This window comes from Bos mutus, chromosome 22 (genome assembly GCF_027580195.1).
Source record: "Bos mutus isolate GX-2022 chromosome 22, NWIPB_WYAK_1.1, whole genome shotgun sequence".
NCBI lineage: Eukaryota > Metazoa > Chordata > Mammalia > Artiodactyla > Bovidae > Bos > Bos mutus.
The window spans coordinates 64,870,886-64,893,892 of record NC_091638.1 but is presented as its reverse complement, the minus strand read 5'-3'; the positions used below and the strand labels follow the sequence as shown (position 1 = coordinate 64,893,892).

General features: G+C 58.5%; 2 protein-coding genes across 2 annotated transcripts in view; one reads left to right on the top strand and one right to left on the bottom strand.

The window, feature by feature from the left end:
* The window catches only part of LTO1 (LTO1 maturation factor of ABCE1), a 67,414-nt gene that overhangs the window by 30,381 nt on the left and 14,026 nt on the right, over positions 1–23,007 (bottom strand). The window lies entirely within an intron of this gene.
* Positions 8,883–21,314, top strand: CCND1 (cyclin D1). The gene is made up of 5 exons (XM_070360197.1): positions 8,883–9,232; positions 10,806–11,021; positions 11,529–11,688; positions 15,480–15,628; positions 18,025–21,314. The coding sequence occupies exons 1-5, from the start codon at positions 9,035–9,037 to the stop codon at positions 18,187–18,189; spliced, it is 888 nt and encodes a 295-aa protein (XP_070216298.1). The 5' UTR covers positions 8,883–9,034; the 3' UTR covers positions 18,190–21,314.

The window sequence follows — 23,007 nt, the reverse complement described above, 5'->3', positions numbered from 1 at the left end:
TTTCTCTTTACTCCTCCCTAAAATTCTAACTGTGGGACTTCTCTGGTGGTCCAGGAATTAAGAAGCTGCCTTCCAGTGCAGGCGACATGGATTCGATCTCTGGTCAGGGAATTAAGAGCCCGCATGCTGCAGGGCAATGAAGCCCGCGCACTGCGACTCAAGAGCCTGTGGGCCACAGTCAAGATCAAACCCAGGTCTCCGGCATTGCAGGCAGATTCTTTACTGTCTGAGCCACAAGGGAAGCCCGACTAAGATCCTATGCAGCCAAAAATAAAGAATATTTTTAAAAGAAAATTTTAATCACAACATGCTTTTCATGACTTCTCCTGTCTATCTCTGCAAAGGAGTGAATACGACAGGGATAGTGGTTGCCTATAGAAGGCATCTGCCTATTTTGCCACAAACTTTCTCTTAAAAATAATATTTCCATGTATTATTTCTCAGGCCTCCAGTGGAAAGTCCTGGAAGACACACACCATAACTCAGTTATGCTTGGGCCCTGTCCCTCTGCCCCCTGACATAAACCAAGACCTTATCAAACACAAGGATTTGATGGCAGAGTTTAAACTTTAAGACCCGTCCCATCTTTGCTCTTCTTCCCACCTGTGGTGGGCTGAATGGTGGCCCCCAAGAGTCGTGTTCCCCTCTTGACCACCAGAGCCTGTGCATTCGATGGCTTTTGGAAATAAGGTCTTTGCAGAAGTAATCAAGTTTAGGATCTTCTTGGATTATCCAGGTGGTCCCTAAATCCAACAACAGATGTCCTTATAAGAGACAGAACAGGACAAGACACACAGAAAAGAGAAGGCCCTGTGAAGACGGAGGCAGACACTGGATTGATGTGGCCACAAGTCAAGAGACAGGGGAGCCCCAGAAGCTGGAAGAAGCAAGCACAGGTCTCCCCAGGATCCTGCAGAGGGGACAAAGCCCTGCCAACTTCCTGATTTGGGACTCTAGCCTTCAGAACTAGGAGAGAATCGGTTACTGTTGTCTGAAGCCACTCAGTTTGTGGTCCTCTGTTACAGCTGCTGCTGCTGCTAAGTCACTTCAGTCGTGTCCGACTCTGTGCGACCCCATAGACGGCAGCCCGCCAGGCTTCCCCGTCCCTGGGATTCTCCAGGCAAGAACACTGGAGCGGGTTGCCATTTCCTTCTCCAATGCAGGAAAGTGAAAAGTGAAAGTGAAGTCGCTCAGTCGTGTCTGACTCTTCTCGACCCCATGGACTGCAGCCCACCAGGCTCCTCCGTCCATGGGATTTTCCAGGCAAGAGTACTGGAGTGGGGTGCCATTGCCTTCTCCGTCTGTTACAGCAGCAGGGGGAAAGCATACTTGGCCTGACTCACCAGGACCAAAGAAGGGTGGAGGCTCACAGGGGAGGGAGCAGCGTGACCAGCCCTCTCACCTCACAAGAGCTCAAGGAGCATGTATTTGCCTGTTGGCCAAGCTGCCGGCACTAAGCTTGCGTTTTGCTCGGAAATTTCCCAGCTGCTTTTTCCAGTTTCCTCTTTGGGTTAGAAAGGCAATTAAAACTTTCTAATCACCAAGAAAGAAAAGAAAGAAAATGAAGTCGCTTAGTCATGTCCCACTCTTTGCGGCCCCATGGACTGTAACCTATCAGGCTCCTCTAACCATGGGATTTTCCAGGCAAGAATACTGGAGTGGGTTCCATTTCCTTCTCCAGGGGAATCTTCCTGACCCAGGGATTGAACCCGGGTCTCCTGCCTTGCAGGCAAGCTCCATTCTAAAGGCTATGACAAACCCAGACAGCAGCATATTAAAAAGCAGAGACACTTTGCCAACAAAGGTCCTTATAGTCAAAGCTATGGTTTTTCCAAAAGGCATGTATGGATGTGAGAGTTGACCATAAAGAAGGCTGAGCACCGAAGATCTGATGCTTTTGAACTGTGGTGCTGGAGAAGACTATTGAGAGTCCCTTGGACTACATGGAGAGCAAACCAGTCAATCCTAAAGGAAAAATCAACCCTGAATATTCATTGGAAGGACTGATGCTGAAGCTGAAACTCCAGTTCTTTGGTCACCTGATGTGAAGGGCCAACTCATTGGAAAAGACCCTGATGCTGGGAAAGATTGAAGGCAGGAGAAGGGGGCAACAGAGAATGAGATGGTTGGATGGCATCACTGACTCAATGGACATGAGTTTGAGCAAACTCAGGGAGATAGTGAAGGACAGGGGAGCCTGGCGTGCTGCTGTTCACGGGGTTGCAGAGAGTTGGACACAACCGAGCGACTGAACAATAATCACCGAAGGAGAGAAGGGTTGACCAGAGTCCTTTGGGCACCGGGAGGCCCTCCGGACTGGTGGTCCAGGACTCCTCTCTCCCCAGTAGGCCCAAGCCTCAGCGAAATGTTTAAACCAGCCTCCCCTGTCCTTCTTCCCTTCGGGGCCCCTGAGGGCAGCCTGTGCCCTGGCCATGGGCTGACGCTGTCAGCAGCTTCCAGTCCGATGGCTTCTTGACACTTCTGCCTCTTTGCTTCCGCCAGTGTCAGTGACCTGCACGTTTGGTCAGTTTCACTTCTGATCACCTCTCCCCCCCCCTTTTTTTTAAATGACTCTGGGCCCCACCTATCCAAAGACCTGGGTAGGGCCTCAGGCTGTCCACCCTCTTTGACCACCAGAAATCCCCCTTTTTGTTTCTGACCCTCAGCCTTGCCTTGACACTTTAACCCTTAACTAACATGCTTCCTTTTTTAATCATTGGGGTTTCCCTGATGGCTCAGCAGTAAAGAATCTGCCTGCAATGCAGGAGACAAAGGAGACATGGGTTCGATCCCTGGGTCAGGAAGATCCCCTGGACAAAGAAATAGCAACCCACTCCAGTACTCTTCCTGGAGAATCCCATGGACAGAGGAGCCTGCTGGGATGTAGTTCATGGGGTCACAGAGAGTTGGACATGACAGTGACTGAATGGCAATTTTTAAAATTCACTTTTTTACTTCTTTTGCATGTTGAGAAGTAAGAAGGGAAGATTATCGTGGTTAAACTTTTTTTTTTAATGCGTGCTCTAGGATTTAAATCTCATGAACACAGATAGCTCAGGAGAAGTCAGCAAATAAAAGTGAGTTTATAGACTATAAAGCCATTTTGTAATCCTCTTTCTGAATATAAACTGAAATGTTTAATTAATTCCACATACAGCCTGCATCACATGGCCTTCATTCTGCACAAGAACAAATACATGAATGAATAAATCCAACAGGCCTTGACATATGCCAGGCCCCAGGCTAACGCCCCACACGCGTTACCATAATTACTCGTCTCCACAGCCTTCCAGACACACAGTCATGCTCCCTTTTACAGACGGAGAGAGATTTGCCGGATGCACACCTACTGGCTAATACAGGTCTGTGTGTGATACTCTTCTGCAAGCTCACAGATATGCTTGCAAATTTCCTGGCACCCTGAAAAAGTGGTTTGGTTTTGCATGAATTTTTGAAAAGTAGATCATTATTCTGGTTCTCAGAAAAAGACCCCTCAGGATTTTTTTTTTTTTTTTTAAATAATATAGGTAGCAACCCACTCCAGCATTCTTGCCTGGAGAATCCCATGGACAGAGGAGCCTGGCGGGCTACAGTCCATGGGGTCGCACAGAGTCGGGCACGACTGAGACGACTGAGCACGCAGGCTCTGATGGTAAAGAATCAGCCTGCAGTGCAGGAGATAAGGGAAATGAGGGCTTGATCCCTGGGTCGGGAAGATCCCCTGGAAGAGGAAATGGCAACCCACTCCAGCATTCTTGCCTGGAGAATCCCATGGACCCAGGAGCCTGACAGGCTACGGTCCATGGGGTCACAAAGAGTCGGACACGACTGAGCATCTAAGTACAGGCAGCTTTATGGACGTTCCCTATGCTCTAAAAAGGCTTACCTGGTGGCTCAGAGGTTAAAGTGTCTGCCTGCAATGCAGGAGACCTGGGTTCGATCCCTGGGTCGGGAAGATCCCCTGCAGAAGGAAATGGCAACCCACTCCAGTATTCTTGCCTGGAGAATCCCATGGATGGAGGATCCTGGTGGGCTACAGTCCATGGGTTTGCAAAGAGTCGGACACGACTGAGTGACTACTTCACTTACTTCACTATGCTCTAAGGACGTCATAGGTTCTGTTTCCCAGTCTCACGGATACTGGGTTGAGCCACCGACTGATTTGGAATAGTCAGAAAAAGAAGAAAGTCCTCCTCCGCCTGCTGCAAGTCCTCCACTAAGCTCTCACCGCTGTGAAGGCAGAATGGTCATCGGTCCGGTTCCGTGACGTTCCTGAGATGGAAGTCATCCTCCTGACATACCAGTGGGACCTACCAATGGATGTGTCACAACTTCAGCTGTAGGCTCCTTGTTACGTAAAAAGGAGCAACTTCTGGCTATTCACCCGGACAGAGTAGGCAGGTCGGGATTCACCCTGGGAGGTCCGCAGGCGAGCCCAAGCTGGGTTGTGCGCCTCTCTTCTGAACCTTACGGTAAGCACGGCGCGCGCCGCGACCACGTGGCGGCGGAGCCGAGGCCGGGCGGGAATGTGCGGAATGCTCGGCGCGGCCCTGGAGCCCCGGCCCGGGTTCCCGCGGCGCGCGCTCTTCCCTCCTCTCTCTCTCTCCCCGGCCGGGCCGCACCCCAGTCCCCAACTTCGTTTCCCCGGACTCCCAAGGCAGGCGATTCTAGCGCAAGCAGGCGGGCGGGGCGTGGGGACAGGGCGCGGCCTTTCGAGCCCCTAGAACCCCGAACCCCAGAATTCCCCAAAGCCGTGTCCCGCCCTAGCCCCGACGTCGCGAAGCCAAGGGACCCTAGGAAACGCGTGCAGCGCGCTAAGTACGCAACCCCTCTCTCCGCACCTGGAACTCTGCCCCCGCCCCCATCCCCGAAGCAAGTGTTGGGAGCCCTGGAATGTCTAGACGGCCCTTAACTAAGACCCCCCGGCCCTTCCCCAGGGCCAATTCAAAGGATGGGAACGTTTTCAGGGCGTTTCCACGGCAGAAAGAAGCAGGCTGGAAGGCTCTAGTACAGGGGGTCCTCCCCGCGGACACTCTCCGGGAAAAGGCGAGGACGGGGGCGCGAGTGACAAGTCCTGAAGGAGGCGGAAGGTGTGCCGCGGGAGCCCACGGGGGTCTTAGAGAGGCTCCTTCCAGCGGAAGTTTTCCGACGCCTCGCGGGTCTCTGCAGTGGCGCCCTGCTCTCTGGGCGGAGGTTGGGCGTCGGGGACGCGGGGCGAAGGAGGGGGCGTGGGGTGGTGTCCTGGTCAGCCGCGGGTAGGCTTGTTCGAGGGAGACGCGGGAGGGGTATGGCCTCCTAGGTCGTTATCCCCACCCGCCGCCCAATTCCTTCGCCTTGGCTGGAGGTGGTTATCTATATCAGCCGGGGCACCCGCCCCGCGGTCATTGGTTAGAGACCGGCCAGGGGGCCTGAGCCAAGGGGCCAGGCAATTCCTGGTGAACTTTGGGGGTTCGTATTGCTCAGGGAAGCAGGCGGTGCGTTTTGAGGGGCAGAGGTCAAGGAGTTCGAATCTCCTTTCATCTCCGAGCGTGCACCTTCTCCCTTGGGATCCCAGAGGCTTTGAGGGAACCGGGCCCCGCCCCCCAACCTGTTGGGGTTTGTTTTTAGCTCCCGCGCGCACTTCGCCCACGGCCTTAAGGGCTGAGGGACTGTGGTCCCGTCCCCCGCTACCTGCCCGATAGCTTGGGGCGGTGGGAGGCGAGGTTGCCCCAGTTCCCAGCCTGTGAGTGTCCGGGTGGGCCCTGGGGCCGGAGTTGGCTCCGGCTTGTTCCGCAACTTTGGGGCGCAGGGGATCCGCACCGCGTATCCCTGGCGGAGCTATCTCAGCACGTGGACCGCCGTACGCGCCCCGCCAAAAGCGAGCACTTTGTGGGGGAAGTGAAGCCCCCGGAACCCCGCGGCCCGCACTCGGAAGCGTTTTCCAGAACGACTTAAGGGCTTAACAATGGAAAACTCGCAGAGCTGGAGCCAAGTCCTTTCAAGTCGCCGCCAGGTATGCGGCTGCAGGTGACCCCACCTGCACGCGCCCGCCCGCCGCCCAGTCCTCTCCGGGGAGGGCAGGGGCCGGAGTTCTACGGCCGGAGGAAGGTCTCCGCTGGGCCCTGCACCCCCTCCCCAGAGCCCCCCGGCCCAGCGGCGCGCAGCCGCGGTGCGTCCCGGAGTCGGCGCCGCGGCGCGCTGGCTCCTGAATGAACGCGCTCCCTTCCCCCGCCGTGAATGAAGGTTCCCACAGCCAGGGACGGTGGCAAAGGCGCCCGCCGCGGAATTGGCCCTCTCGGGACTGGCGTCCCTCCCGGCTTGAGGTCACTTCGGCGAGGGGACCAGGGGGCGAGGAAAGGTGATCTAAGTGACTTTTGCATTTTCTTCCCAACCAAAACTGGCCCTTTGTTTCAAAGGGTCATCAAGAAATAGCACAGAGCACTCTAAATGAGCCAAGAACTTGTAGTTCCTGCTTCGTGGTGGGTTTTATCAAGGCCGTGCAAAATTAAACCTTAAGCCGTGAAGTGTTTAAAAGTTGCTTTTTCTCTCAAAAAAAAAATACATAAATAAAACGCGTCCCCTGCTCTCCTATAAGCAGCCTTTATTAAAGGCCCGAAGCTGTTGCCACCACCACCACCCCCTCCCCACCCCGGTTCTCCAGGGAATGCGGATCTGGGCTCCTCAGGGTGGGGGCTGGGCGGCGGGCTCTCCCCACCCGGCACCAAATTCCAGCGCCTCCCCCCGCGGGTTCCTGGACGGCTCTTCACGCTCGGCAGCCGGGCTTGCACTTTTGCGCCCGTCCCTGAACGGGGAAATCAACGAAGTTCCTCGTCTAGATCTGCCCGGCCCGCCTAGTAACAGCGCCGCTCCCCCATTGGCTCATGCTAATTCCAGTTTCCTCCGTCTTTCTCCGGGGTTAGGGGGAAGCTCCCTCCTGGATCTGGAGTCCGTCCCGCCGGAGTGGGCGATCCTGTTTACGACCCGCTGCACCTCGCCGTGGCCAGCCTGCCTCGGGCCCGGGTGCGGGCACACGCGGGGCTCGGGCCCCTTCGCCTCCGCCCTCCGGGACAGAAGCAACCCGGTGGTAGCGCGCAACCCCATAAATCATCCCGGCGGCCGCCGGGTCGGGATTTTATGAATGAAAAGCAACCCCGCCGCCCTCGTGCACGGGCTGATGCTCCGAGGCTCCCGCGTGCCGGGGCCCAATGCGAGCCTGGGTGCCCAGGGAGGGGGACACGGCGGTGGGCGCGCCCATGTCGGGCCATCCGCTCCTCCCGAGGCGTGAGCCCAGGGTAATTACCCTCCTGGACCCGGAATATTAGTAACCCTGATCCTCGGCGGGGGAGGGGCGCGGGAATCAGCTCTGAAAAGTGAGGGGGTCTTGTCCTGTTGTGTGCGCCCTTGCGAAGGGGAGGGGGGGCTTTTTAATCCGTTTTCTTTGAGCCTTTAACGTTAGGGTATCAGATGGTTTGATGACACTGGACTACATTCAGAGGGAAGTTAATGAACAGTGTTCTTAATTTGGGGCAGGTAGAGTAAAAACTAAAAAAAAATGTTAAGACTGGGTAAGATGTCCTTTTATTTTAAAAATAAGCACCAAAGAGACTGAATCTTTTCATTTTAAAAAACTATATTCTTTTATATTCTTAGAAGTTGGCGATTAATATTGGGGACTCGCGTATAGCCACAAATATATATAGGTTTTGTTTAAAATCATCAGATCAATACACCTATTTCTTTAACTTGTAATTGTTCTGATTGTTGCCAGACCCCCGCCAACCACCTCAGGCTCACGAATGCAGCCCCCGGGCAAATTCTAAAGGTGAAGAGAGGTCCACACCCCCAACAAAGCCAATTAGGAAGTTTCCGGTGGTCTTCTCCCAGGCGGGGAGGCGACTAGTATTTCCAGCGATTTAGCTTAATTTTTAATTTAAAAAATGAGACAGGACAGAGACCACTATTTTGCAGCCTTCCTTTCAGAGTGTTTTTCTAGCTGTTAAATTGCCGGCACAGGGCGGGGACGCGGGGGGAGGGTTGCGGGCCCCCCGCAAGAATGGACTAGCTAAGGTAGGAAGACAGCGCGCAGATCCCCCAGGCGAGGAGGACAGGGCGAAGGAAATGCTGGCCACCATCTTGGGCTGCTGCTGGAATTTTCGGGCATTTATTTTATTTTATTTTTTGAGCGAGCGCATGTTAGGCTGAAAGCCCTTTAACTTTGGGGGTTACCCCTCCGGCATTTGCACAGACCCCCCTCGGTGCGGGAATGAAACCTCCACCGGGGTTGTCGGCTCTGCCCTGAGTCCCTGAATGGTAAATGGTTCCTGAAATTTACACGTGTTAATGAAAATGAAAGAAGACAGACGCTAAGATTCCTTGGCTGCCTCCGCCCGTGGGTGCCCTCGTGGCGTTCTCGGAAATGCGCCCATTCTCCCGGCTCAGAGTGTCACCGAACCCCAGCGTCCCCCCTCCATGCGGTCTCCCCCAGCTGCGTGTGGCCTGCCCGCCCTCCTAGTTGTCCCCCTCTGCAGAGCCACCTTCACCCAACCCCCCAAATCCTGCGGGACCCAGTCGGGGAGGACAGACCCCCCCAACCCCCGCTCCTGCACCCCTCTTCCCCGGCGGGGAGAAAGGCTGCCTTAGGACGGTTTGCATTTCTATGAAAACCCGGCTTCGGGGGCAACACCGCGCGGTGCAGGCGCGGCGCCTCCGGGATGGCTTTTGGGCTCTGCCCCTCGCCGCTCCCCGGCGCTCGGCGCCCGCGCCCCCTCCCCCTGCGCCCGGCCCCCCTCCTTCCCGCTCCCATTCTCTGCCCGGCTTTGATCTCTGCTTAACAACAGTAACGTCACACGGACTACAGGGGAGTTTTGTTGGAAGTTGCAAAGTCCTAGAGCCTCCAGAGGGCTGTCGGCGCAGTAGCAGCGAGCAGCAGCGTCCGCGCGCTCCGGCGAGGGGCAGACGAGCTCGAGGGAGCGCAGGGCAGCAGGAGCCCGAGCCGAGCGCCGACCCAGCCCCGGACCCACCGCCACCCCCCGGCCACCTAGCCGAGCCCCCAACCATGGCACACCAGCTCCTGTGCTGCGAGATGGAGACCATCCGCCGGGCGTACCCCGATGCCAACCTCCTCAATGACCGAGTGCTGCGGGCCATGCTCAAGGCGGAGGAGACCTGCGCGCCCTCGGTGTCCTACTTCAAGTGTGTGCAGAAGGAGATCCTGCCGTCCATGCGGAAGATCGTGGCCACCTGGATGCTGGAGGTGCGGGGCTCCGGGCGGCTGTCTTAGCACTTTCCTGCGACTTGTTGCGCAAGCCCACTTTTCTTTGCCACTCATCTCCTTCCCTTCTCTCCCACCCGAACTTTGAAGTTTGCCAGAGTGTTGCTAGGAATCGTAGTTCCAAAATATATAGATATTCAGGGTATTTTTTTGAACAGGGAGGGGGTGGGGTGGGGTCGTTAGATAATTCTTTTCGTGGGGGGGGGGCGGCTGTCGAAGAGGGGTGCCCTGGGGGAAGCCACTGCCCGGGCCCCCCAGGTGGCTTCGGGGTGCGGGCCCGTAGGCTGGGCGTCCTTTGTGGCCCCCGCCGGGACCTCCGCCGCGCAGCCCCGCTGCGCCTCCTCTTGCCGCCGCGCGGCTGCTGAGCCGCCAGCTCCAGGGGGAGGGGGCATAGATTTGATTTTTAAATTAATATCCATGGACACGTATGCAAGGGCAGCTCGTGCCAGTATTATGCGCCATCTTTGTTCTTTTATTGCAAAGCAAAAGTGTTTATTAATAATTGGGGGCAGGGTGGGGGCGGGGAGCGGCCGGCCAGGCGCTTGGGGCCGCCGCGAGGGGCCGTGCCGCCGCCAGGAACCAGCGGGAGGGGCGCGGGGACAGAGCTCGGGTAGTTGTGGGGGGACCCCTCTCGGGAAAGGGGGCCCCTTTGTTCAAGCAATGGGTCCCGGGGCGTCCCGCAAGGCCAGCTTGGGCCGGAGAGCACGCCGGGCTGCAAGGTCGCGTGGCCCCCAAGACGCTAGGAATGGACCCTCATCTGCCAGGATCTCAGCTTGGGGGACCTGTCTGGAGCGAGCTGGGGGCCAGGGGCACGTTTGCAGGCTTTCAGAGGGCTCCCCGGGGCACCGCAAGTATTTTAAAATAATTTTTGAAAGTGCGGCGTGGTGCCCTTGCGAGAGGGAAACGGCGCCCGCGCCCAGGGGGAAGGGGGGCCCCCGAATTTGAATTCCTGGGGCTCTCCCCTGAGCCCGCAACGAGCTCCCGACTCCCGGCATGGGTAAAGGACAGTCTGAGGGTCATTTTCAGGGGATTTTTATGTACCCACTTAATTTTTTTATATTTTTAAATATTTTTTGAAAAGATGACGTCTGGGGAAATGCGGCGCGGCGGCCTGGGACGCCACCTTTGTGTCTCGCAGGCGCTGCGAGCGCGGCGCCCAGCCCCGCGGCCCTCCCCGCTGCCCTGCGCCCCATTTTTTGCCGACCCCAGGTCTGGCAGCTCCCGAAGCACCCACGCGGGCCGGGGTCCCCGGGGCCCACAGCCCGCGCACGGCACACGCCGCCCAGCCGTGCCCGCTCCCGCCCCCACTGTGCCAGCTTAGCTGGGACTTTCCCTTTCAGTTTCGGGGTGGGTGGGTATTGGGGAGTCCCGGGGAAGGGGGGCGCGGCAGCGGCGGCTTCTGCCGCCCCCAGCCCCGACCCTCCGCGCGCTCGGGGACCCCGCAGTCCAGTCGCCCTGGCGCGAGCCGGGTCGGGGGGCGCGAGGTCTCCGCAGAGGGGGCCGGGCGCTCCCGGCGGCGGCGGCGGCGGTCACGGCCCCCGGTGCCCCCCGGCAGGTCTGCGAGGAGCAGAAGTGCGAGGAAGAGGTCTTCCCGCTGGCCATGAACTACCTGGACCGCTTCCTGTCGCTGGAGCCCGTGAAAAAGAGCCGCCTGCAGCTGCTGGGGGCCACCTGCATGTTCGTGGCCTCGAAGATGAAGGAGACCATCCCCCTGACGGCCGAGAAGCTGTGCATTTACACTGACAACTCCATCCGGCCCGACGAGCTGCTGGTAACCCTGGGACCCCCGCCACGGTCCCCGAACGCCCCGTTAGCCGCGGGACCCCGGGGTGGGGGAGGCGCGGGGGTCCCGGGCGGGCCGCCGAGAGACCCTCGGCCCCCAAGGAAGGCGGCCGCACGGGCGGGGCCCCGCGCCGCCCCGCAGCCGCGCCGCCTCCCCCCTGGCTTTCTCTCCGACTCCCACCGCCTCTGCGCCCCCAGCATTGCGAAAAGTGGGGGGCGCGCGCCCTCCAGCGGCGGCGGCGGGGCGGCGCCCGCGCGGTTGACCCGGCCCCGCGTTCCAGGTGTGGGCGGACCCCTGGTCTCCGCGGGCCCAGGGTAGGCTGAGTTTAGGGCAGGACCCTTGGCGAGCAGCACCGTCCCTGCTCGGAATGTGGGGTCGCGCGCTGTCCCCCTCACTTCCCGGACCCTCCAGCGACCCCCATCCCCTCTCCCCGTCCCCTGCTCCACTGGGGTCCTCGCCTGCGCCTCTCGACACGCGTTTCCCCCGGGTCCGCAGCACATGGAGCTGGTCCTGGTGAACAAACTCAAGTGGAACCTGGCGGCCATGACCCCGCACGACTTCATCGAGCACTTCCTCTCCAAGATGCCGGTGGCCGAGGAGAACAAGCAGATCATCCGCAAACACGCGCAGACCTTCGTTGCCCTCTGTGCCACAGGTAGGGTGCTGGCCCCGCCGCTGGTGCCCGGGAGGAGCTGCTTGGCCCCCGCCTCGGTTACCCCGTCGGTGGAGATGGTCCCCGGGCCCCTCCCGTTCTTGGAAGCGCTCCTCTGTCCCCTGTTCTGGGGAGCAGAGAGGGCTGGGCTGCTTTTAAGGGCTCCAGGGAGGGGGGCGTTGCCTCCTGGGCGGGGGCAGCAGAGGCTGGTCTGTTACCACCCAATGCCTGGGGGCTGCGGGGGCGGGTGGCCCGCCTGCCTGTGTCCAGCTGCTGTAGCTTCTGCTCCCCACTGCAGGCAGGGGTCACTCTGTGCTGAAAGGGGTCTACCTTGGCCGTCCAGCCCCCACTGTCCCCCTCCCCACCCGTTCTTCCCATGTCCTCAAGGAGCCTGAGCTGCGGGGTCCCCCTCCTAGCCTCTCCCAGGCTGGGCCACCTGCCAGGGGCGCCTCCAAGGGTGGGGAGCGCCGGCCGGCAGTGCCTGGACCACGTGCTCTGGGCCGCCGGCCGCGGCCCTCACGCGGGGGTGGCCAGCAGAGGCGCTTGTCTGCCTGAGGCCCTGCCAGGGGCGCCGGCTCTGCTCCCTGCTCTTCCTGGGAGCAGCTTCAGAGCGCCTGGGCTCAGGCCGCTGCGGTTGGCAGCAGGAGCCCCACCCACCCACCCCCTGCAACTCCCCTGGCACCATTCTGGACCATCCCTGGGGGACCCTCCCTGGCAGGGCCCTCTCCCCAGCCCCCAGGCGGCCAGTCACTCAGAACCCAGGGAGACACAGATGCCACCTCCTGCTTCTCCCAGCCCTGCCCCCTGAGCCCTTTGACCCCTTCCTCCCTTGGATCCCATGCTCTGGGCCCAGGACCCCTGGGGACCCTGACCAGGGACCCAAGCCCCGTCCTGCCCAGCTCTTCTCTGGGCCGTCTCTCCCCCTCACCAGGCCTCAGCAGTCAGATCTGTTGGGGGCTCCCTCTTGGCGACCTGAGGACCACGTTCCACCAAAGAGGGGTTGGGGTGGGGTCCCCCACCCACCATCTTATGTCACCCTCTCCATGTCCAGAGGCTCTAGTAGCTGAGGTTTCCAGGTTAGGGGAGGTGGAGAGATTGTGCTACCTGCTTCTTCTGCCTGCTCAAGGCGTGAACCCCTCTAAGAAGGACCCCTCAGAAGTCCTGCCAAGTGAGCCGTGGGGTGGGGGCAGACAAGAGGCCAAAAACATCTCAGCTTGGATGGATCTGAGGGGTGAGGGTGCCCCCTCCCCTGGCTCTCCTGCCCCACAGCACCCGCCCTTGGGCAGGGACAGTGTGGTGGTGGTGGGGCTCTCACATGTGTCTCCCCGGCCTCCAGGGGCCAGCCCAGCAAGCGGGCAGGGAGGCATTCTCTGGCTGAGATGCCTCCGAGAAGAGAAGCCTCCAGAGATTTGCAGGCAGCCTTTTATGGAGCTGAAAGTGGTTCAGAGAAACGACCAAGTTTCCCGCAGATAATGCAAGGAACGGTTCCTGCACGCGCTCCCCGGAGGATGGCTGGGACAGCCCGGAGGCCCCCCCGCCAACTCCAGGGACCCCTGGGAAGTGGGGTGTGTGGCCTGGGTGGGGTGCAGACAGCACAGAAGCTGGGCACAGAGGCCATGCCTGCGCTCTGGCGGCTGTCTTGAGAACTGGCCCAGCCAGTGCCCCTGGCCCGGAGTTACACAGATACCTTCTCACACCTGGGGTGAAAGAGGGGGGATGGCCCGGGGTGACTCAGCATTTCATCTGCAGCAGCATTTGGGGGGGCCTAGGGAGCAGCACCCCTCAACCGGGTCCTGAGCTGTTGAACTTAAGCGGCACAGCTGTGTGCTTTAGTCACAAGTGGGGGTGGGAGGTAGTTTCTTGGATGAGAAGGGCATGTTACAGCCTCAAACAGGTTTTGTGAAGTGGAGGCATGAGTACGTGTCCCAGGAGATGCTGTGTCCTCCACATGGCAGGGGTCCCTTTAGAAGGTGCTGGAGAGGGGGGTGGTTGTCTGCTCCTCCTGGTCCATGTGCCTGGCAGACCTAGGTTCTTGATTAGGTGCCCGGGGGTGGTGGGGCACATCACCCACACGCCGGGTAGGGTTTTGCTCTGCTTCTAATGTGTGTGTCCACGTGTGCACGCTCTGTGCTCAAGTTTTGCTCAGTTGTGTCCGACTCTTTGCGACCCCATGGACCATAGCCCACCGGGCTCCTCTGTCCGTGGGCTTCTCCAGGCAAGAATACTGCAGAGGGTGGCCGCTTCCTCCTCCAGGGGAATCTTCCCAGCCCGGGGATCGAGCCTGGGTCTCTTGTATCACCTGTTCCGGCAGGCAGATTCTTTACCAGGAGTGCCACCTGGCCTGTGGGTGTACGCAGTAGAGCGTTTCTTGTGAGGAGCGCCTCTTTGAGGCTGGCACAGTACCAGGCTGAGAGAACAGGCCCGAGGGGGGTCAGCTCCAATGCCCACTGGCGTTGGCCCACTGGACTCTTGGCCGCTCAGTCGTGTCTGACTGTTGGCGACCCCGTGGAGTGGGCAGCAAATAGGAACGGCGCACACGGACGCACGCTTACGCTTGTGCATGCCGTCCAAGCATGTCCTCCCTCCCTGCTGGACGGGGCTCTCAAGGTGCAGCCAGTCAGAAGCCACGCTCTGGCCACAGCGATGTCTGGGATTCTGATGGGCCCTGATGAAATGCTCCCAGGCTGGGTGGACCTGCTCCTGTTTAGAGGGAAGTGGGGGGCACACCTCACGGGGGCATTTCTTTTTTAAGTGGTTAGAGCGTGCAGCCCCAACTTTGTCTCCCCTTCAGGGCTGGCTGTCTTTCTCCCCTCCCAGCCCTTCTGCGGGCTCCCACTCCCTGAAAGGAGGCCCTGGCTGTTCGCTCTTACAATGAAATCTCAAGCCAGGCCGTGGGGCAGGGGCGTGCTCCCCCGTCCCCCGGGGGCCGCACTGCCTTTGTGCCCTGTCCCCTCCCACGCAGCTCAGTGGTGCAGGGTGAGGCGGTGGGGACTGACCTCCTAGAGCCCAACTCCAGGCCGAGAGGACCCCCCCCCCCCCATTCAGATGCTGAGATTAGCGGCCTCCCACCAGTCATTCCTCGTTGAAAACGACAGAGGTAGCCTGCAGGCCCTGGGTCACTTCAGTATCCCTTGTGGCTTTTCCACCTTCCATGACACTGTTCCCCCTGAAGGGAAGCCAGGTGTGCGTACAGCAGGGAGTGGCTGACGGGTGACCTTGGCTGGGTGCCACCCAGGGAGCCAGCCTCCCCCCACCGCCCCGCCGCCTGGGTGGACACTTGCCCAGCAGCGTGGGGAGAGCTGCTGAGGACACGCAGATGCAGTGATGAAGTCACGCTGCACCCCTCCCAAGTCCCTGGGGGCAGGTAAATGGAGTGAACATCTGGGCACGCTCCCACGTGGAGGATGGCTGCCCCGGTGCTTGGGGTTCGCGTTGTAGAGGGACACCGCCTTCCTTGTGGGCGCTCCCCACCTTCTTACGACTCTTCTATGTACTGTGTGAATAAGCGATCCGTTCATAGGCTTACATGCCAAGAGGCCTCCGCCAGCGGTTTTCCTGGTCTGCTTTCCTGGCGTCTGTAAATGAGCGTCACGGGTCGTGTTCGGGGAGCCTGAGCTGACTTGCTCTCTCTGCCGCCCAGGGTGATGACCAAGGCTGGGGCGTGGGGAGCCTCGCCGACTTCCTGACCATCCCTTTGAAATTTGCAGGACAGGCCAGGGGTGGGGGGCCCTGAACACAGGGTCCCGGGGCGCCCTCACTCAACCCCCTTGCCTCTCTGTCTCCCCCTGCCACAGACGTGAAGTTCATTTCCAACCCGCCCTCCATGGTGGCCGCCGGGAGCGTGGCGGCCGCGGCTCAAGGCCTGCATCTGGGAAGCGCCAACGGCTTCCTCTCCTATCACCGCCTGACGCGGTTCCTCTCCAAGGTGATCAGATGTGACCCGGTGAGTCTCCCGCTCCCGTGTGGGCAGGGGGCCTGCCCGGCTCTGGGCACTAGAAGATATCAAGGGCCTGGGAAGCAGGGGCCATGTGGAGGATGGATGGACCGGCGGCTGTCTGCATCCGGCAGCACGGGCCAGGCTGCAGCCTTGGCAGAGTGCCTGGGGGCACTCCACGCCCTTTCCCGGGGGGTGGGGCTCCTTTGGGGAGAAAAGACTCCAGGAACTTGTCAGTGGGTAGGAGGGTGGTCCCCGGGGGCCCCTGGAGCCTAAACCCCTCCCGGGGTGGGGGAGCCATCCAGGAAGAGGGGCCACAAGGCAGGCGGGGGCAACGGTCCGTGCCCTAATGCCGTGTGGGGTGGGGACCCGTCGAGCTTTGTCCGGGCGACAATGTGGATGCCCGATAAATGGAAGCTTTACAAGGGCTCCTGTGAGGTCTCCGTCCACGGCGAGCCCGCTCCAGACGACTTGTTCTTATGGCCCCTTTTGAGAGGCTGCTTCTGTGAAAGCCAGAGTCCATTGTCTCTTTCTCCTTAAAGATGCCATTGTCTTATGCCCCATTCTTTGCCTAAACAATTACAGTGACAATTACAAGGGTCGGGGGCATTTACCAGATTAGACCAGCAAGGTTTGGTGGCGGGGGAGTCACACCGGCCCTGCCAGGGTCCCGTGGGGGAGACAGTGACCGCCTTGACCCCCGTCCAGGTCTGGCTCGGGCTGCTGGTGGTCCCCCCTCGAGCAGGCGGGAGGCAGAGGAAGGCGGGGTGTGGGGTGGACGCCCGCCTATCCTCTGCCAACGGCGCTTGGCCGCAGCCTGCGTGACCCCCAGAGGAGGAAGCTTTCCTGTCTGGAGGTGTGGGCATCTCGGAGAGGGAGTCCCGTGGAAGGAGCGGGCATCTCAGCCTCACTGCCAGGGGTCAGCCTCAGCCAAAAACGCCAACGATGGTGCTGTCCCCAGACAGTTGTAGGAAATGGCTGCGTAACCCCTCATTTGAATAGAGATTGTTTTCATTAGACCTGAGACAAAGGCTTCCCGGCTGAAGGATGGGGTGGTGGGGAATCGTTAGTCTGGTGACCAGGTGACAAACAGCACTGAGTTCAGACAGAAAGTTCTCGGTGGTGGAGGCGTGGCCCCGTCTGCCTTCCATGGGATGAGGCTGAGGGGGCTGTGGGGTGCGGGGCTCCGCAGAGAGGGGGCCCTTCCTGTACCCCTCTGCTGTAGCTCCACCACACAGCCCCCCGAGTTACAGGGGCAAGTGAGCTGTCCCCGGGAGGGGAGAGGGGGCCTTCCTGCTATGGTGGTGGTGGGGCTTTCCGGAGGCAGTGGTGGGTGTTTGAATGGGAGCCTGAGGAGGGTGTCGGCAGTCTTGGGTCCCCCGCCACACCTTCCGGGCCTCAGTTTCCGCTTCTGTAAAATGGGGCCATGTGCACATACATGCCTTCTTCCTTCGCCGTGATGAATATTGAAAAGGCGTCTCGGGAAGCCTCCCCAGCCCGTAATCCCTGTACCCGTGGGAGATCCCCAGGGGTTCACTCAAGCCCTCCTGGTCCAGCTTCACTTTTCTGGGGTGATGTTCACCGTAGCCAGCCCCATCTAGGTGGATGCTGGGGGTGCCTTCTCATGCCAAACCTTGCTCCTCCAGTGGGAAAGGCATGGGTCTGGGCTCCGGACTGCCCTGAAGCCTTCTCCTGGTTCCAGAAGAGAAGGCCTGTGTGGCCTCTGTTTAGCCCAGGAGCCATGGCCACCCGACTACCAGCGGCGCCTTTGAGCTGCTGGGAGATTTGCCCCCGGGTGGGACCAGCAGAGGCCCACAGCCTCCATGGTTCCTCCTCCCCCTTGAACTCGTGGGGTGGTCGCTGCGGGAGGAGGTCTGTGGCAGGCGGGAGCCGTGCCCAGCCGGAGCATCTTCCGGGATGCAGGCCGAGCAGGAGAGGACGGCGGTAAAGGACCCAGGTCCCCCGGGGCCGCCTGGCGTTCATCCTCTGTCAGGCGTGGCCTAACGCTTCTGACGGCCGTTCATCACAGGAGGCTGGGTTCACCACCAGGGCTGACACGACAGAGGTTAAGTCCAAGAAGTGGGGGCTCAGAGGGCCTCCTGTCCGGGCTCAGATGATGCTGCTGAATGTGCTGAGGGGGCCGCAGTGGGGCCAGTGGGAACCTGGGGGCTGGGCTCTGCTGGGGGCTCCGGACAGGTGGACAGGGTCAGCTGTGTCCACCGGAGCCCCTGGGTCCTGAGTGGGCTTGCCACCGCTTGGGTGATCTGCGGGCTCCTTGGGCCAGGGCAGGGGAGCAGCTGGTAGCCAGACAGGGTCGGCACTGTGGATCCTGGAGTCTGAGGGAAGCAGCATTTGAGGTTAGTGGAGCCTCTTCTGAGAGCCCCGTGCCCACCCCCCTCGCCCAGGACTGCCTCCGCGCCTGCCAGGAGCAGATCGAAGCCCTCCTGGAGTCCAGCCTGCGCCAGGCCCAGCAGCAGAACTTGGACCCCAAAGCCGCGGAGGAGGAAGAGGAGGAGGAGGAGGTGGACCTGGCCTGCACGCCCACCGACGTGCGTGACGTGAACATCTGAGGGCACCGTGGCAAGGGAGGGGCCGCCCCGGCCTGGCCCCCTCGGGGGGACAGCGGCCCCCTCCTCACTGTCCTGGTGTTTTCCTTTGCTCTTTTTCCCTTCCGTCTCTGACTTAAGCAAAAGAAAAAAGTACCCGAAAAGCTGTCTTTAAAAAAAAAGAGAGGAAAAAAAAATAGTATTTACATAACCCTAAGCTGGAGAGAGGGAAGAGGGTTGTGCTACAAAAATAGAGGATTTTAAGCCCCGTAATCAACTAGTTTTGATATTCATGTGTTTGTGTCTCCGTGTTGTAAGAATAGACATTAACACAAGGAGCGAGTCTGCGGGAGAGGATTAGATTTGATTCTTTATGTGTTTAAAACAAACAAAAAAAAGCATAAAAATGTTTCTTAAAAAAAAAATAATAGAAAAAAGTCCACATCCCATTTTTAAAGTAGAAGAGGATTTTAGATAGGGGAGCATACTCGTGTGCTTTTCTTAAGGACACGGCTTTAAAGCAGTTCTAGGCATCCTGTATCTTGCTTATGCATGTAGTCACTTTATAAGTCATTTGTTTATTTTATTTTGTAGGTAGGCGTGTAACCTTCACCTTGTCAATGGCTGATGTAATGTAACCTCTCGGCTAGGGTAGCATTAGAGTTTGGCATCTTGGAAAGGCTAATCCTCTTTCTCCCTGTGGACTGACCACCAGGGGGTCTGTCAGGCGCCCGCCTGCATCACGGTGACGGAAGGCCGCCACCAACTCCTCGTCCACTACAGGAAAGAGAAACCGCAATAGTGACCTAATATATTCTATTTTTATAATCTTCATATTTTTGTAGTTAACCTGTTTATGAGATGCTGGGTTTTTTTTTCACTCAACAGACCTGCAGCCTGCTTATATCCAGGTGAAATCTACAGCTGTTCTGTTCTGTTTTGTTGGGTTTTTTTTTTTTTTCCTTCTCTATATTCCAAAACCATTCCATTTCAAAGCACTTTCAGTCTCTAGGTGACATCTCTGCTTCTGTGGTGTGTGGAGGGCGGGGAACAGTTTCCAAATGGAATGGTTTGGGGATATTCCAGTACTAGGGTGCAGACAGGACGCAAGGCAGGTGCTTGTCACTGTGGTGTTAGCGGAAGGGGGTGGTGATACTTTGGAGGACTAGGTTCTGGTCGAGGAGAAGAAAGTGTGCATTCATTCTTCACGTTGCCAGGATGGTGTGTTCCTTTCCTTTTCTGTAGAGAAGCTGAAGTTTAGGAATCCTTCAGTGCCAACTGGTGTTTGAAAGTAGAGGCCTTAAAGGTTTGCCTAGAGAACCAGCAGTTTCAGAGTTAACTTTAGATGTTTTGCAACGGAAGGTTTTTAAACACTAAAATATATAATTTATAGTTAAGGCTAAAAAAGAATATTTATTGCAGAGGGTGTTTGTAAGGCCAGTATGATTTATAAAGTAATGCAATCTCCCCTTGATTTACACACACACACACACACACACACACACACACACACACTTTTCTGCCTTAGATGTCGCAAGTGTAGGACAGTTTATTAAAGTTAGATCCTTTTATAGGAGAGGGGGGGAAATCCCGAGAGAAAAACACAAAGACGTGAATTCAGCTGATCTGGCCTGTTTGGTGTTTCCCAGAGTGATCCAGTTGGAGAGGCATCAGTTTCGAGGACAACTAGGATGCTTGGAGACAAGTTCAGTTCTAATACGATCTCTGACCCCTCCTTTCATAAAAGAAACTTAGCAACCGATAGGTAATTTGCACATCTTGGCTGTGTACCTTTTTGTAATTATCCTGTAGGGAGAGTGTGAAGGGAGCAAGGAGGTGAGAGTGGAAGTGTGCGGAGGGGAGGCGGGCGGGGACCACGCGAGGGACAGGCTGCGGTTCCGTTTTCTTTGTTCGCTGCTACCGATGACTTCCCAGAACAGTCTGGAAACATCCACGTTGCTTCTCTTTATCTTTCACATTGTTTTGCTGCTATTGGAGGATCAGATTTTTTTTGGTTTGTTTTACAATGTCATATACTAGCCATGTTCTAGTTTGAATTTTCTCATAGAAAAAAAAAATGTATTACGGATGCCTTTTTTTTGTAGGTTTTTTTTTTTTTATGTGATCAATTTTGACTTAATGTGATTACTGCTCTATTCCAAAAAGGTTCCTGTTTCACAATACCTCAAGCTTCACTTAGCCATTTGCAGACCAGGCGGTCAGGCCGTCTGACCCACGGCCTCCTGCTTCGGCAGACAGACACGTGGACGAGAACCCAAAAAAAGGGGCCCGGTGGGGATCCCCGACCCCCGGCCACGTTCACGAGGACCCCTGGGCGTCTCTGGAGACAGGCCATGTCCGTTTCCTCTGCCCTGCGCCTGTCGTGCTGGACTCTCCACCTGACCTGAGATTGACCATCCAGTAGGTTTTTACAGCTGTGTCGTTCTTTGCGTTTAGCTATGAAAACTGCATTATTGTTGTTGATGTTGTTGTAACAAGTGTGTCTCCATGTGCCACCGTGGTGCTGTGCTGTAGGACTTGGTCATTTGGCATGATTGCAATCACTCCCGGACCATGTCTCGGTTTGGGGTGTGTTGTATGTGTTATATTAGTGTTCTGTTTGTGGTTCTGGTCATTATAGCAAAAAAAAAAAAAAAAAAAAGCTCATTTAAAGAGACTTCAGATCTCAACGATAAGCCAGCTAACGGGGCTGTATGCCCAAGAGCCGCCAAGCACGCTGCCGAACCAAAAGGACTTGCGCCGTCCACCGCAGCCCCAGACGGGGCAGCCGCGACCCCCAGGCCCCTGGCGGGTGCAGCCCCACCTCACCCACCCTGCAGCCAGACCCCCGCTTGCGCTTACCTCAACCCTCCTGGCTGCGGCACCTCTGTCTGAACCAAACGGGGTCCGAGCGGGACGATCTGTCCATGGCCAAGGGTGGGGGAACGTGTGTGCTCAGAGGCCAAAGGCGGGGGCGGGTCTGGGGGCAGTCTGTCCCGGGGCGGCGAGCGGGCGGGCGCTCGGGGGGGTCTGTGTGTGTTTATGGTCGCACACCGCGGTGTTTCCCAGCACAGACATGTAACCGGCACGTTTCCAGCAGGAAACAAGACAAACGTGAAAAGTCTAGAAATAAAATTGGTAAAACCCCAGTGCAGCGCCTGCTTGTCTGTCTGCTGGGGCGGGGTGACAGGTGGTCCACTGAGGACGCCGGGGCCGGGTCGGGCCGCCCCGGGCGCCATGGGGTGTCGCAGGGTGTCTGCCCGCCTCCCTGGCCTCCACCCGCTAGGTGGCAGGACGTCCAGTCGTGACAACCAAGAACACCTCGACGTATCAGCGGTCCCCTGGCGAGCAGCAGGGGGAAATCCAGCCCAGAGGTCTGCGGTGGGGTGGGCCACGTGGGGCCCCCAGAGATGGGGGACATGCTTGCAGGTGGCCCTGACCACTTCAGACAGCGGCTCGGGGCCCAGTCATGCGACCGTACTGTCCCCCCGTGGATCAGCCCACGTCTGACCGGTTTGCCCTCCCCGGTTATTTGCAGATAGTCAAGTAAAGTTGGCATTCCTTACTCTTCTGGCGCAAAATGCTGTTTGCTCTAGGTGAATTGTGGCCCCAAGGGGCCCTGAGCCCGGGGGAGTGACGTGAGTGTCCAGTCTGCAGTCCAGTGGCCTCTACCTGGACCTGGCAGCCTGGGAGGCCTGCTGGACACCTGCGAGGCATCCTCTGGGCTTCAGAAGCCTGTGAACTGCCCACATTCCCAGCTCCAGGAGGAAGTAGTATGTGAACCTTGGTCCCAGCCCTGCAGGGGCCGCGGCCTCTTCTCAAAACCTGGGGGTCCCCGAGGTGCCCTCCCCCTGCCCCCCACAAGTGTTCACTGAGCTAGGAGCTCAGGAGCCAGGAGCAGGCCTGGGTCACGTGGCCAGTCCGCCACTATGCACCAGGTCAGCTCACTGCAGCCCTTAGGAAACGCCTGCTGTGTACCAGACTGTAGGGAGAGGGGTGGGGGACCCATGAGTCCGTGGAACCTGTAGCTTCTGGGAGAGGGTGGGGTGGAGGGGCTTGAATTGCAGCCTCCTCGCACCAGCACTGCCAGCTGGATGTGGGGAAGAAGGCAAGGTCCCTGCCCCGGGAGCCTGCTGGGCGCTCCAAAAGGGGGTCCCATATGGCAGGGCGGAGGGATGGAGCTGCGGGGCTGGGGGGGCACCTGAAGGCCAGGGCCCAGTCTGCATCTCTGCAGTGGCTCAGCCCAGGACGTGCCAGGGCCCAGAGACGTTGACGGTCTGTCCCCGCGGACTGCAGGCCTAGAGGGGCCCAAGTGAGGCTCTGATGCCACCAGGGCCTCGGGGTATCTTGAGAGGCAGTTTCAGGGGGCAGTGGGGGCTTCCCTGTTGGCTCTGTGGGTAAAGAACCCGCCTGCAGTGTGGGAGACACAGGAGGCACAGGTTCAATCCCTGGGTCGGGAAGATCCCCTGGAGAAGGAAATGGTGACCCACTCCAGTCTTCTTGGAGAATCCCATGGACAGAGGAGCCTGACGGGCTGCAGTCCATGGGGTCAGAGAGTCGGACATGACTGAACACACCTGTGTTCATCACACAGTGATTGTGTTAAGTTCCAGTGAGAATCGACAGAGGAAGCTGTGGGGGCAGGGGGTGGGGGGAGGTGGATGCTGGGGCAGCCGGGGCTGCAGGCTGTTTTACGGAGTCTAGGGTTTCAGGTGGAAGATGTGTTCGTGGGTTGACAGGTCGGACAGTGGAAGGAACAGGGCGTGACGGGGAGGTGGCCCTTGTGTGTGGAGCATGGGAGGCGGGGAGCCAAAGCGGGGGACCCCGTGTGGACGAGATGCA

Bases quoted from the DNA above. Each gene is read 5' to 3' on its own strand.
- CCND1 (XM_070360197.1), top strand. From the start codon at position 9,035: ATGGCACACCAGCTCCTGTGCTGCGAGATGGAGACCATCCGCCGGGCG. The intron at 9,233-10,805 runs GTGCGGGGCTCC...GCCCCCCGGCAG, and splicing joins TGGCCACCTGGATGCTGGAG to GTCTGCGAGGAGCAGAAGTG. The intron at 15,629-18,024 runs GTGAGTCTCCCG...CCCCTCGCCCAG, and splicing joins AGGTGATCAGATGTGACCCG to GACTGCCTCCGCGCCTGCCA.